Genomic DNA, 14,545 nt, shown 5'->3' on the forward strand with positions numbered 1-14,545 from the left:
GTGCAATTCATAAACATCCTGTTCATTGGCAGGAATGACAACATACCAGAAATCCTAAGAGGCTCATGTCCTATACCCTTTCTATTAATATAATTCACAAGCCATCTTGGTTTCTTGATGTCACTATGTCATGTTGCAAGACAGTAAGAGATGTGTTCCCTACAGCTAATACCAGTGGGTCTTGATTAGAGCAAAGGCTGAGGCTTTTAGGTTGATAGGAAATATAGACGAATACTGCAATGCAGAGAGATCCTGTTTTGTCTTTTTTGTTTGGTTGGTTTTTGTTCAGCCTCTTTGAATTCTAGGTTATAGAATCGTAGCATTATAGAATGGTCTGGGTTGGAAAGGACCCCAAGATCATTTAGTCCCAACCCCCCTGCCATGGGCAGGGATGCTTCACACTAGAATATGTCTCCCGAGGCTCTGTCCAACCTGGCCTTGAACGCTGCCAGGGATGGAACATTTACCACTTCCTTGGGCAACCTGTTCCAATGCCTCACCACCCTCACAGTAAAGAACTTTCTTATATCTAACCTGAACTTCCTTGTTTAAAAGGCAATATCGCTTATTTTGTATCGCATGATATTTGAATAATGGTCCTTAGATTTTGCTTGTGGCAACATCAAACTCATAAAGGTCTTTTCTGCAAAATGTGAACTGGAAATGAGGAAATTCATCACCTCATTTAAGTGGGACTTGCCTTTTAATAATCTCTTTAGTATCCTTTCTGCTCTTTTTTCTGACTTGGTTCTTTATACATTCCTTTCTTTGGACAGGAAGATCCCTGTCTTTGCCTTTGAATCTTTCCTTTTGCACAAATATCAAACACGCTTATTTCCATGATATCTGAGAAGCAAATTCTATTTCTACTTGTAAGTCTTACACCAGTCCTGAAAGAAGAGATACAGAAACAGAATACTACTTCTTGGAGTAACCAGTAATCTACCTCCTCCCACTTCTTATTAGACATCTTCCAAATTAAGACTCCAGTCTTATGCCTTCAAGAAATTTCTCCTTCTCCTTCCCCATAGATCAGGATCCATGTCCACTTTGTCACCAAATTCCCCACTTGCTAGCTGTAGGCTCTTTGTCTCTGCTCAGCTTATAGGTAATGCTGATACATAGTCAATAGACTGCTTCAATGAGCACACCTTTCTATTCAAATACATTTCTCAGGTTGCTGCTGTGTATAACTTGGCTGTCATTTGCATACAACCACTGACATAAGTACAAGAACTAGCTATTGGTATATATTACTCAACCTTCGTATTTGGAACATAGTCTTCAAAATAGACAATATTTTCAGGCTGTAGTAGCACTAAAACCCCATCCTTTATCTTATGACAAGTTGGTTCTCCCATGTTTGTAGTCATTCTTCCTCTATGTACGGACATACTTGTAGCTGAGTATAGTTTTATTTTAAGACAGTAGCAGGTTGCAAAGTGTTTGGGGCTTTTTAGGCTTAAAATAACAGTTTCATGTGCTGCTGTCTGAAAGTCTTCACACAACTCAAGCACAATTTGTTGGGAAATTTCAGTAAGCAAAAGCAGTCTTCATTGTCGTGATCTGCTGTATGAACAAAATGAGCTTGGTTGCTATAGGTAGATTTCTGTAATGAGACTGCTGAGTTGAGCCTGTGTTTATGTGGCAGGGTATCAGTCAGGACCCTCTTCCTCTGATTCCAGTGATAATACAGGACTCATCAAATGTTTGATCACTATGATACTGGATTTTGAGGCAATTTCTGTGAATGTATTAGAAGAGCAAGAAAGGAACCAAATTTCAGAGAGACCAAATGAAGTAGCAGCGGGACAAGTGACGTGTGACTTGGGTTATTTCTCAAAACTGAATGACATGCAGAGAATGTAGTATCAGCCTAGTTCTCCTCTTATACGCCCATTGATAAGCCATTTTCTTAACAAGCAGGAGAGCCCAAATACTGTGGTCAGAGATAGGAAGAGGTGATGAGATCCCTGAGTTCAGTCCATCACCTTTGTGGAAACTGTGAAATAGGCATGTATTAGAGCAGGTTGGAATATATTTTCCATACGAACATGCTCTGTGCATCCTACTGTTTACTCTTCCGCAGCTTAAAAAATTGCTATGGCATCCTGTGCTATGTTACATGATTCAGCACATGGCAATTTCTCTAGCTTCCAAATGTACAGATGAGTTTCAGGTGTATTTTATTTTGTGCCCATTAAGAGGGTGTGCAAGGTCTGTTATGATGCTTAACTGATGGGTCTTGAAATGTGAAGCCACAATAACAGATAACTTGCAATCACTATTAAAATGTCCTTTTCTAAATAAATTGAAAAAAAAAAAAAAAAAAAGAAAAAGGTGTTTCATTTCACTCTGAACAAGGAAATAATTTCTTTTTAAGTTGTCCTAACACTTCATTTTTTCCACAGTTTGGACATCAAACTATAAAATCAATTATTCCTGTAGCTCTAGTCATACGTGAACTGAAATCGAAGCCTGAAGTCAGTTTCTCTGCGGCAGTGACTGGCAGTATTTAATAGAGCCTGGCATTTCTAAATAGGAAGCTGTGGTCCTTGCTGTTGCTATTATTAAATAAAGAGCATTTCAGAGTGACCATTTGCTCTGGGTCTGTGCATCAGACCCAGAAAGTAACAATGATGAGCCATGTGGTTTGATTCATGCAGTATGATAGAAGTTCACTGTGTTTGTAACATATTGCACCAAACACTATGAGAGAAATGGCATCTGCAAGAGAACTGGTTTTAACTAATTTGTTCGTCAGGTCCAAACCAGCCCACATGCTCGGGTAAAGTATCTTCAATTGGCTCTTGTATCAGCCATGGCCATACCTTCCTGCAGGAAACCCTGTGAGGACAACACAAGATGGGATCTTCACTTCCCTACACATCACTTCTTCCATCTCAAGTCCCTCCAGTTCCTCCTTTTTCTCTAAGATAGAGGATCTCCAAGCTCACTCTAGACCCAGACAAATACTCACTCTGGGACTGCTTGTCATCTCCTTGGATCCAGCATTTACCTCTGGGTGAATTATCTGAATCATTATGTCTGAAGCATTTGTACTATTTGAGAGAACAAAATATCTATTCCAATTCCACAGTTCTCTCCCTCTGACTGTACCTGAAAAGAGTGGCTGAGATGACCTTTCTGAGCATTGAGCTTTCTTAAATGTAAACCACAGAAAATGGTATTGACTTATTTATGATGCACTTCAGCTTTTATATATGACAACCACTATATAAAAGCAGACCCTGTTAATCTTTGTGTGTTGTTTTTATTGCCATTGATATTTCAATATTTCCAGGCTGACACACATATAACCACCCAATTAAAATCCTGATTCTTGCTCTAAAAGCTGGAGATTTACAGAAGTAAATTAAATTAGAAGCTGTTACCTCTAAGTCCTAAAATATCACAATTCATTAGGAAAGGACAGTTTAAAATGGTATGAATTACTTTCTGGTGCTTTTTAGTAAGTGCTGGAGTGAAACTTCTCTGCTCATCTCTGAATTGTCTTCATACAGTCTTCTAGTTTAATTTTCCTTCATACACATTCTGTGGAAAGCAAGAAGCATTTCTATGGAATAATATAATATCAAAATTTGAAGTAGAGGGTATGAACTGTGCTTCAAAAATGCCTGTTTCTTTCTCTATATGTGCCAGGGAGACAAGCTGAGCTGGACATTTTTACAGTCCAAATACTAAAGTTTTTGCTAGGTACTAATGTCACCACTCCTGTATAAGCAAACTGGGACACGTGTTAGAGCTTTAATTACTGCCACCTATGTCATTAATTGCAAACTTTTATAAAACAAAACTATTAGGATGCTGTAAGATTCTGGGAAGCACATATTAGTTTATTTATTCATTCCTGTATTCAGTATCAGACAGTGCATAGCATTGATGGAAAGAGAAAAATTGCCCCACCAGCTGCTGACCTGCATGATTACGTAGCATAAAGCCGTCTACACCCCAGCCAGAGCAGGAGCTGAACATATCCTTCCCAGTTGCTATTTATAAAGGTTGAATCAAAACATTTTTGGTATTTTCTGTTGTCCCGAATACCAATTCTAATGGCAGAATGAATAAGATCTCCATCTATATGTGTAAGTGTATAAATAGAGGTGAGACAAAAAAATGTTAACAAGTGTCCTTTTAAGACCTGACTGTTTTTGTGCCTGCTGTCTGCAGTGATGTGTAATAACAAGTCAGCTCTTCAGCTCAGGAGTCCTTGTTTGATCACAGCAACAGGAGGGGATTTGCCTTCCTTATCTGTGAGTAAGCAGCATGGACTCTCTTTAATCAGAAAGGACAATGTACTAAGGCCCTTTTTGATGTCTTCACTGTGTTGTTTTGTTTAGGAGATCCGAATTTACACGATCTCTGTGTGTGTGTATTTATAAATATAAAATATAAATTACTCATAAAGACCAGATACATATATATATACACGTCTTTCTATCTATGTGTCTAAGCTGGCCCCTTTTTTGCATAAACAATTACTTTCAAGCAGTTTGAAAATGAAACACTGTTTTTCCCATATAAAATATTTGTTCAGTATTGGTGTATCACCTCTTAACCAAAGGATACTTCAGTGTGCTTTGTGACTGTTCCCTACAGAGACCCCTAATAATAACAAGATGAAGATATGGACTAATATGTGTCATTTTCATACATATATCCAACAGAGGGAAACAAAAGCATATGACTTTTCTTGTGCCAGATGGTTCAGTGCTCATCTTGGAAGAAGTATGCCTCCTGTCAGACACCTGCTCTAACTTTCATGAGCCATCTTCCCCAGTGCTTAATTTACTGCTAAAGAAATGTTTTTATGACTTTAATTTTCTCTATGGTGATGTATTACCCTAGAGACAAGGTGGAGGAAATGGTAGTTTTTCCCTTCTTATTTGTCACCACCAGAACTGTTTGAAGATTTCTATAGAATACTCTGTGTGCTTTTATGTAAGGAGCCATCATGATTGTAGACATTTGTGATGATGCATAGGATGTAACTTGACCTCCAGACACTAGGCTCATTTTTTGAAGTAATGTGGAAAGTAAACTTCAGACAAGCTGAGGAGATTTCAGAATTTAGCTTCATTTGTATTGAATAGAAATAATAAAACTGTGAAATGTCCCCTGAAATTAAAATCTGGAAAAAAACACACAACAAACCAACACCCCTGTGTATGAAAGCTTTTTGTTTTGTTGGACCTTTAAACTGTACGACGTAGAGCTATCTGAACATGATCTTGATGAGATGATAAAAAAGGAAAACACCCCAGAATTTTTATTTGAAATGAAAAATCAAAATATTTTGATCTAAAAGTATTAATATGATGCATTTAGAACTTGGTGTTTTACCTGTTTTTTCTCCTGGAGAATTTTAAGAGAAATCAGTGTGGCCCGTGATGCATTTTCATTTCACTAGAATGGTATTTTTAGATGGAAATTTTCCTATCACATACTTTCTTGGACACTTCTTTCTCAGCTTCTTGTAACTAAGAAACCTACAGTTTGTCTTTTCAACAGTAAAATACATTATTAAACCCATGAGACACAATCATTAGAGCTACCAGGCTAATTTTCTTCTGCTTATTCGGAAGATGGCTCTTTTTTGAGCCTGATGGTTCCTGTTTTTCAAGGATCTCAAGTCAAAAACTTTCTTCCTGATAATTTTGTAAAAGTGAAAATTATCTCTAAATGTGACTCTAATCTCAAATATTTCTTCTACTTCACTATCATCCCAGTGGTTTTGAAAAAGTAACTAAATTTAAGAGCCAATATAAATGGCAAATTGTATCCTGTATTTATGAAATGCCAACCTACATTTTCTTACATAACAGATTTAGTGAAAGGCAAAGCATAAATATTTCCATATATATTGTCAATCTCTTTATAAATGTTGTCCTTTATTGACACTTTTACTTAGTGTATGTAGTAGAAACATTAGTAGTGCTCTCCTCTATCCTCCCAGTTGCAGGGAATGATGAGGGAAGAAACAAGAAGAGCCAGCAGATCGATACCTGCCTCTGAGCCTGGTGTCACCAGAAGAGTTTTGGGGTTTTTGGTCATAGGTTGGTCTACATGACACCAGGCCTGCTGGTGACAGCCACAATACACCTATCTCAAAGGGGAAAAGGATCTTTGAGCAGGAGTTAGCAGGACTCATTGAAAGAGCTTTAAAGCAGATTTGAAGAGGAAAGGGATAAAATCAGGTTCGCTAGAGGTAAGCCTGGGGGCAGCAGACCAATGTTTGAGGGACGGTGTGCTAGCAAGGTCCTTCACTCTTCAGTCTCAGGGGAGGTAGGGGATGGAGGTCCACACAGCAGCAAAGATGCAAGGGTTCTTGGTGTTAGAAACCATGGAAGTACCTGACAGTGGGTGTCTGTCTCTTCTCCCAAGTAACAAGCAATACAAGAGGAAATGCCCTCAGGTTATGCCAGAGGATGCTTAGATTGGAAATTAGGGAAAAATTCTTCCCCAAAAAGGTTGTCTAGCACTGGAAAAGGCTGCCACTGATGGCACAGGCTGCTGTGTCATCATCCTTGGAGGTATTTAAAAGATGTGGCATTTAGGGATATGGTTTAGTTGTGGACTTGGCAATTCTTGGTTAATAGCTGGACATGTTTTTTTCCAACCTGATTCTGTGATTCTGTGACTCTACTGTCATAAAAATCAAAGATAAATGTAACATAATGATTTTATTTTTCTTTTATTTTTGAGCTTTGAGTAAGGAACCATCGTACCAGACTAGTAAATCAATACAAGCAAGACAATTTTTTCAGTTGATAGAATACACACCTTCAAGTGGATCCTAATCCAATATATCTGTTTATCTTACATGTTTGGTTCTAGGTTTCACTTTGTTTGATGGGAGGTATTTCATTTTCCCAATTTTCCCTAACTGTCTCTCCCATAAGCATGTTTTCTTCCCATTAGTGGATATTAGAGGAATGAGAATATATGAGCTAGCTTATGTGGTTGTCACCCATCCCTCAAGAAAGTTGTGTGTTCACAGGTCTGCTACTGTCAGATGGATAACACAGAGATATATTGTTTTTCTGATAGATAGAATCAAGGTTTGCATACTGTGCCTGTTACGTGTAGTGTACAATCTTTCTGTTAGACAAATATTTAAAGTCTCTTTTCTTTCTTGACTGCCCATTTTCACCACACCTTTAGGCATTTAATGTATATTCCCTATCTTTCAGGGATGGCTAAATTCAGCCACCACCGGGAGCACTGGCAGAGTGACACACACAGACAGCATTATTGAATATGCATTGTTTGCTGAGGAAACCAGGCTAAGAAAAAACAATATGTCACCACAGAATGGCATCCACAAGTTGGCCACTGTGGACTTCCATGTCTTTGAACTGTCTGGAACAAGGATCTAGAAGTTATTTTCTATTAATGACTGAATTAATGAGGGGGAATTGGTTTGGGTTTTTTTCCATTGCTAAATGGAAATGTAAATATACATATATAGATACATGTAGATATACATGTAGGGGTTTTTATATATAGTATATACCTCTGTAAAAATTTCCTTAGCCAACTCAAATGCAGGATTTTCTGTTGTTATTTTTCATTTTTTTTTTTCATGAAACATTCTCATTGAAAATACTTAATTATAAATCCTCAAGATTTTTTATCCCTTTGGATTTTGTGCGATTTCTACCATAGGAACTGCTCTGTGGCTCAGAAAAAGACATTCTTTGCCTCTTCAGTCTTCTCTCAGAGTTCAATGTAGTGTATTTACATCATAACTTCTTTAAGACACAAAAATTCTGACATGCAACCAGTTTCAGTAAATGGGGTAAGAATTTGCCCTTCTCCAGTCACCGGTGCCCCCTGCTGAAGCTGTAGATTTCACATTTTACTTTCACAACACTGACTTGATTAACAAGGATATTTCATATCTCCCTCGACATGCATAGTCATGTGTCCCTCTTCACATAAAAAGGGAATATCTGTGGATCTACTATTGGTTTCTCAGCAAGAAAGAAAAAACAAGGAGGGAGAGAAACACTGGCTGTTTGGTTGGTTGGTTGGGTTTTTTAAACAAACACTTTACCAATATAAATGTTTGTGAAATAATTAAGAAGCCTAGGATAAATGGCATATTATAAGCTGTGTGACATCACTCCTGGTTCACTTCCTGTTTTGTTTTTTTTTCCTTTAATTATGAAATAGAAATGTCTTTCCTTGTAGTTTGTGTTCCTACACGTGTGAAAGAGTACTCTACTTGTATCCTTTAGTCATATCCCTAACTACCAAAAATTGTTATCTTTTAATCCTTTTTCATTTTTCAAAATATGATAATGAAGTGTTAACAGTAATGTGTTAACTCAAGCTAATTTCATTTCCAACCACCGAATAACAGGAATTCTCCTATCTTAGAAAACAGTCTCCAAAGTAGAGATGAAGAATCTCCTTGTCAGTGAGTTTGAAGCTAGAATAAAATTTATATATTAGGTGACCAATACAGGCATGCAGACGAATGGGCAGACACTGTACTCTCAGAAACTGTGCTCTCAGAAACTGTGTTCATCTTGGGATGCTGAGATCTATTCCTCTGTTTGAATCAGTTCTCTAGATCTTTGTCAGAAGTAGGAAAGGTAGGCTAGTTCTGCCTGCTAATGAAATACTGCTGGAGACTGCAAAACTTGTCTATTTAGTCTGGAATAGCTTTTTAGCATCTTAAAATTCTTGACAAGCAATTTGAATTTCAATCTGAATTGTGAAATGCTGTTTTGAGCTAGATTTAATGTAAAGGGTCTAATTTACCAACTGTTCGTGCTATTGTTGAACATTTCACATAGTTAACATAGCTTGTGAAATTACCTTAATACAAAACAAATACAAGCAACTGTATATTACAAAGCGTAAAATTCAATTGGTGCTTTTTGATATTAGATAGATTTAGTACACTGGAAGTGGATATTCACAAATTGTTCTCTGAATTTGTATAATGAATTGGCATGAACCTTATTTAATGACAGTTTGCTTTTCTCAAGCAATTTTCCTTTCCCTTCTTATAAAGGAAAAGTACATTTATAAAGCAATACACTCTAATTATAGGAGAAATCTGTTGACTGAAAAGAGCATTACACAGGAAACCTATTCATTTAAAAGGCTGATTTATTTAAATGTATTCAGCAGGGATATTGTCAAGAATGTTTATTTTGTTTGGGGTTGTTGATTTTGTAGGCGATTTTACTTGGCTGGGTAAATGTAGCAGAAGAACACCTTAAAGGCCAGATGGACAAGGGACAGCAATGGTCCAGTGTTGGGATCTAGCTTTGCAGAACATGATCAAATTGAACTGAAGCCTTTACATTTCCAACACTCTAGGTAGCTGTTTTTATTTGACATTTGACTAGGTTTTCCCTTATGTCATCCCTCCTCAATAAACTGAGAAGTGGAGAAATTAAGGCTATATGTACATGACTCTTCATGATAGCCTGCAAACATATCTTAAGTGATATATTTTATAGATGTAACATGTACACTTAGGTGCTCACTTGACACTTATTAGTTTCTCTGTTTCAACATCAAAAAAACAAGGAACGATGAAGTATTCTATATTTACTCAGTCGCTGAGGTGAGCAGATCTGGTACCGGAATGATCTGCAGAAAAGATCTGTGGTGCACAGGAGGTTTCCTGAAATAGGGAAACCTCAAGGAGAACCAAGAGACCTGCTGGAATCGGCAGCTCATACGACAGTGGCTGAGGCAATGTTACTAAGGCAAGCAGCTCCACTTTGCACAGAAGAGTGTTGTAACTCAGCCAGAGAACAAAGCCATCTACCCAGCAGGACGCCAAGTCATCTCTAAGCTCTGCACCCACTACAACTGATGCAGTGCCCAGACAGAGCCATGGTGGGAACACGCTCCCACCCATTGCCAGGATGCAGGGTGAGCCTTGCTCTTGTGCCGCAGCAGATCAATTCCTGGCTCCAAGCCTGGTGTCACTGGCAGAATTTGGGGGTTTTGATCATGGGTAGGTCTACACGACAACAGACCTGTTGGTGGCAGACAGGGTATACCTGTCTCAAAAGGGAAAAAAGGGTCTTTGTGTAAGAGAGCATGAGCAGGGCTCATGGAAAGATATTTAAACTAAGTTTGAACGGGGAAAGGGGTAAATCAGGCTCACTAGAAATAAGATGATCTTTAAGGCCTTTTGCAACCTAAATGATTCTACTTTCAGTATAATGCATTCAGTTTGATGACACACTTCTGGTTTGTGGACCACAGCAAAAGAACATTATCTATAGGAGATTAGACAAGGGACAATCTTATCACCCTCCCTGTCTCCAGCTTTTCAAATCTTGCACTCACAGGACTAGTTCAGTCTCCAAAGTTGGTAAAACTTTTCCTTCTCTTGAGGTCAACAGTTGTAGGTTTGGTTATATGCCTGTATCTCTACTGGTAACTTGCTCAGCGTAAAAAGGAATCTCATTGCTGAGTACCTCAGATAGGTGCTGGAAAATAATCTCATTTGGTGGCTGATGGGACAACTTTTTTTTTTTTCCATTTGGGAATTATACAGCTGATATTCTTTCAAGTATTACAGGAAAAAAATTCTTAATGCAAATCATTGCAGAGTCTGCAGTTATCAACATTATTTGCAGTTGTTTTCATTGTTTTCCTGACTGCCTCTTTTTCCATTGTGTCCTGGCTTTCTTGGTCTCTTTTGCCTCTGATGATGTTGGCATAATGAAAGTCATACTTTTTTCTCATGTCAGTTAGCTTCTGTGTTGTCATCCATCTTTGCTATCAGAGTACCTTTAGATGGTAAGTCTTGAAGTGAAGGTTTGTCAGGCATTCGTTTGCTTCCAAAATTTTCAGAAGTTGAAAAGGGCAGAAGCCAGAGACAGAGTCTACTGTTACAGATGATCTTGGAAAAGGAATTCAGTGAGGATGAATTTTACAACTCTCATGAAAAAATCTGTCAATGTACAATCAAATTAAAATAACAGTAGACTAAAAGAATTAACTCAAAAGATTGTGAGAATCCTTTCAATTGAAACTAATGTGTACTTTTACAATGGATGTTACAAGGCCAGGGCAGCCATCATGCTTTGTGCAAGTTGTCAGCTTCAATATGAACTTTTAAGAAGAGTTTTGTCTTAACCAGAAATAAAACGGTAGCTGTCCTCCTGATTCAGGAAACCCAGAGAGCTGAGCAATTTGTAGCTATTTAACAGGTCATAGCCACTGCTATAGTGGCTGGGACTGCTAATTTTACAGCAGTGTTTTTCCTTAGAATATCATATGCTATGTTTGTTGCTGAACTAGATTTGTTAGTATTGTAGTCTGAATCCTTGTTTCAGGCTATAACCTAGGAAACAGGGGACCACCTAAACAAATGCACAGAAGATGCAATTAAAACAGTGAATGTGGAAGGTTTGCAATCTTCAGGCCATCCTAAAGGAAGACATTTCTTGACATTTCTGGACATTTCTCAGCTTACTGAACAGTGACGTATAAGTCAATTTAGCTGCAGCAGTTTATAATGGAATCATCTGACAGATGCCTGACTTGCTGGGGTCCTTGCAGATGAGGACGTGCAGACCTTAGTTCACATTAGCTTAAACTGTCCCTGAAGTGGGTTTAATAATCGCTGTTATGTCCTGCTCTGCATCCTGCATGTGTGTGACAAATTTCAGAAGAAACAGTCCCGTGACGACAGTAATGTCTTTAAATCAATGAAGGACCAGAGATTTGGAGCTTGACATCTTTTTTCTGTCACTCTCACTTTCCACCTTGACAAGATGATTTTTCAGATTAGGATGGATGTTCCCATTAAACAACAAGGTTTCAAAGTCAGTTGCTATTTAATAGAGTTTCATCAGAATGCTTCAGCTTAATGATGCAACCTCTTACTCATGAGTGGCATAGGTTGGACTGTGCCTGTTTGACATAGCCTTGAATGGCTGCTGTGTAGTGCTGCTCCTCTCATGCAATGGTACACTGCAAACACAGCACCTTTCTTCTGCATAGATGTTCTTCCCAAAGATCTGAGACAGGAAGAGAAAGGACATCTGGGAGCAATCTTTTCAGCCCTTTCTGCACACATGTTATGTCATTCGTATCATACAGTAATTTAAAGAAAGCTTACATTTCAATGGGCAGCAATGCTAGAGGAAATTTGACTTGTCTGTTGTGATTGTACTTGGTGCTCCTGATTCAATGAGTCTACGGTGTAGAACGGGTAGTCAGTTGTCCTATGTTTCCTTCATAATTAATGGGAAGTAGTGGCCACAGTTCAGTTCCTTGATTTTAGATGTCCACGTTCAAGGAACTTGAGACTCTCCATGAAATCCTGGGCAGAAACCCACAACTTAATAAATAGTTTTATTTCAAATCTGAGCCATACAAATTTCAAATACGAGTAATTTATACAAGTGTTTTATAACAGAAGTTAAAACTTTTGATTTATGGTGCTCTAATGCAAACTCAGCTTATGTTCTACGTCTAAATGTGGTGTTTGGGAAATTTTTGTATTAAACATGCTGTGATCTGTCCAATTACATCTCCTCCAAAAAGAGATATACTAATCCAGAGAGCAATTCTGTAGTACAGAGTGGCTCATATTTGTTGATAGGGCAGCAATTACATCTGCATTTTTTTCACTAATACACATAACAAAGCATATGACAATACCACCAAGCTACAACCTATGCAAAAGGGGATAAGAGGATATGAGGAAACAGGAAAGTTAATTTAGTCATCTTTATAGTCCTTTCCACCCCATCTCCTGTAGCAGAGAGGGTGTGTTTTTCCCAGCACTCTGTATGTTGTTGGGAGCCATTGACTCCACAGTGGGACATGTGTGAAGGACAGAGATGGATGTGTTGTACTCTTTGGGCTGAGGATCTTTCTTTGTAAATGTGACAGCATTGATGGGACCTAGTAGTTTTTGTATGGCTTGGACAAATGTATATGTTGAATGAGATACTACTATGATTACACATCTAGCTGGTTAGGTGGCTAGAAGGTAAGGGGATGGTTAAAATCTCTCTTTGGTGCCAACTGCTTGATTAAAAATGAAAGGCTGCCCACAATTAGAATTTTGTGGAAGGAAGCCTCTGGGATAAATGGAGACCATGAATTTTAACCTCTGTATTTTATTTTCTTGATACTTTTGTTACACAGGGTAGCTTTTATGTCCCATCTGAAAACTGTATGCAGCATGCATACAAATGGCATAAGGACCTCTGTCTTCTGCTCTTGAATGCTCAAAGAGGACTTCATATGTATTACACCCTCATAATGAAGGAGATTCCTGATTTACCGCAACTGAAGTTGGGTGAGTGAACAGACATTTATAACCACTGAATATTTTAGTGCTGCAATTTCAATACCCAGTTTAATTTAACACAGCAAAATTCTGGGGCTGTTCAGAGATTTTAGAGGACTTTTATCCCAGTTTTTGGATTCCTGTTTATTTTGGCGCACTGTTAAAGACGACTGCCTTCTCAGCTTATGCAAATCCTTTTATAGAATGCGGTCTGATGTGTAGAGGGGTGAATTGTTTTGGTATATTTCTCAAAATACTTGCCTTTCAGCGGTTTTTTGCCTCAGTTGCTTTTTTGAAGACTTGAACTTCCAATTCTGAATTGCCATGAAATCTGGGGAAGACTTTAGAGTATTTATTTCTCTTGAGCAAACATTTTTTAAAAACTGAGAAGAGAAATCTGAAAGGTGATATGAGTGTTTTTGAAACATACTCCCTCATTTACAATTTGCAATGTATTTCTTCCCTGCCAATTGCATAATTATAACTTGCTCTTTAAAATGATTCTGCTATTCTTCTCAATTCAATTGTTTAATAGATTTTCTAGGTTTGGCAGAAGCTTTCTTTTGGCTGGTCAGGCTTGTTAAGTCCAATGTGAAAGTGCTGCCTGGCTGGATTTGCAGGATGAAGCTCTGTAATTTGTGTTTAGTCATGTTTGTAATGACAGCATGGGCGCTTGTGAAAATGAGACACATCCCTGACTAATTCCTGCTCTCCCACCTGTTTCTTTGAATTCAAGGAATGTGGCTCATGATTTCACATCTGTGGGTTTATGTCTTTGTATTCCTGTGTACAGGTTTTGAAGTTATCAGTTTGTTATGTTGCAGAGATAATTATATTAGGAGAGCCGTTTGCATTGGCCAGCGGATTTAGAAGCAGAGCAAAAAATATTTTCCAGTTTCATTGTATAGTGCTTGTATACAAGAACTGCCAAAGATAATACATTATGCTTTACAGACTTATAGGTTTGATAGCTCTTATTTTCCACTTCATGTCTTGTTACTCAACATATATTTCCCTTCAAGACAGCCTGAAATTTATAGGGTGGGAAGAACATGTACTGTGTAATTCAATCCAGCTAAGAGAGGAAAAAAGAGTACTCATAGGTATAGCAACTTATGAGCTATAAGACAGAATTCAACATGCAACAGAACTCATGCTTCAGGCATCCTGGTTATCAGACACAGATGACTTCTGTCTCACCTGAACAGGCTTTGCGGCTGGGAGATGGCAGAG

At 38.1% G+C, this 14,545-nt stretch overlaps 1 protein-coding gene across 4 annotated transcripts in view; it reads left to right on the top strand.

Moving 5' to 3' along the window:
- FAM135B (family with sequence similarity 135 member B) overlaps window positions 1-14,545 on the top strand; it is a 205,928-nt gene that overhangs the window by 152,880 nt on the left and 38,503 nt on the right. For all 4 annotated transcript variants that reach the window (XM_030502179.1, XM_030502196.1, XM_030502206.1 and 1 more), the window contains exon 8: window positions 13,168-13,321. In XM_030502179.1, coding sequence (XP_030358039.1) covers window positions 13,168-13,321 — 154 coding nt within the window. The remainder of the gene's footprint in view (window positions 1-13,167; window positions 13,322-14,545) is intronic.

The sequence above is a fragment of the Strigops habroptila genome, chromosome 1 (assembly GCF_004027225.2).
Source record: "Strigops habroptila isolate Jane chromosome 1, bStrHab1.2.pri, whole genome shotgun sequence".
NCBI lineage: Eukaryota > Metazoa > Chordata > Aves > Psittaciformes > Psittacidae > Strigops > Strigops habroptila.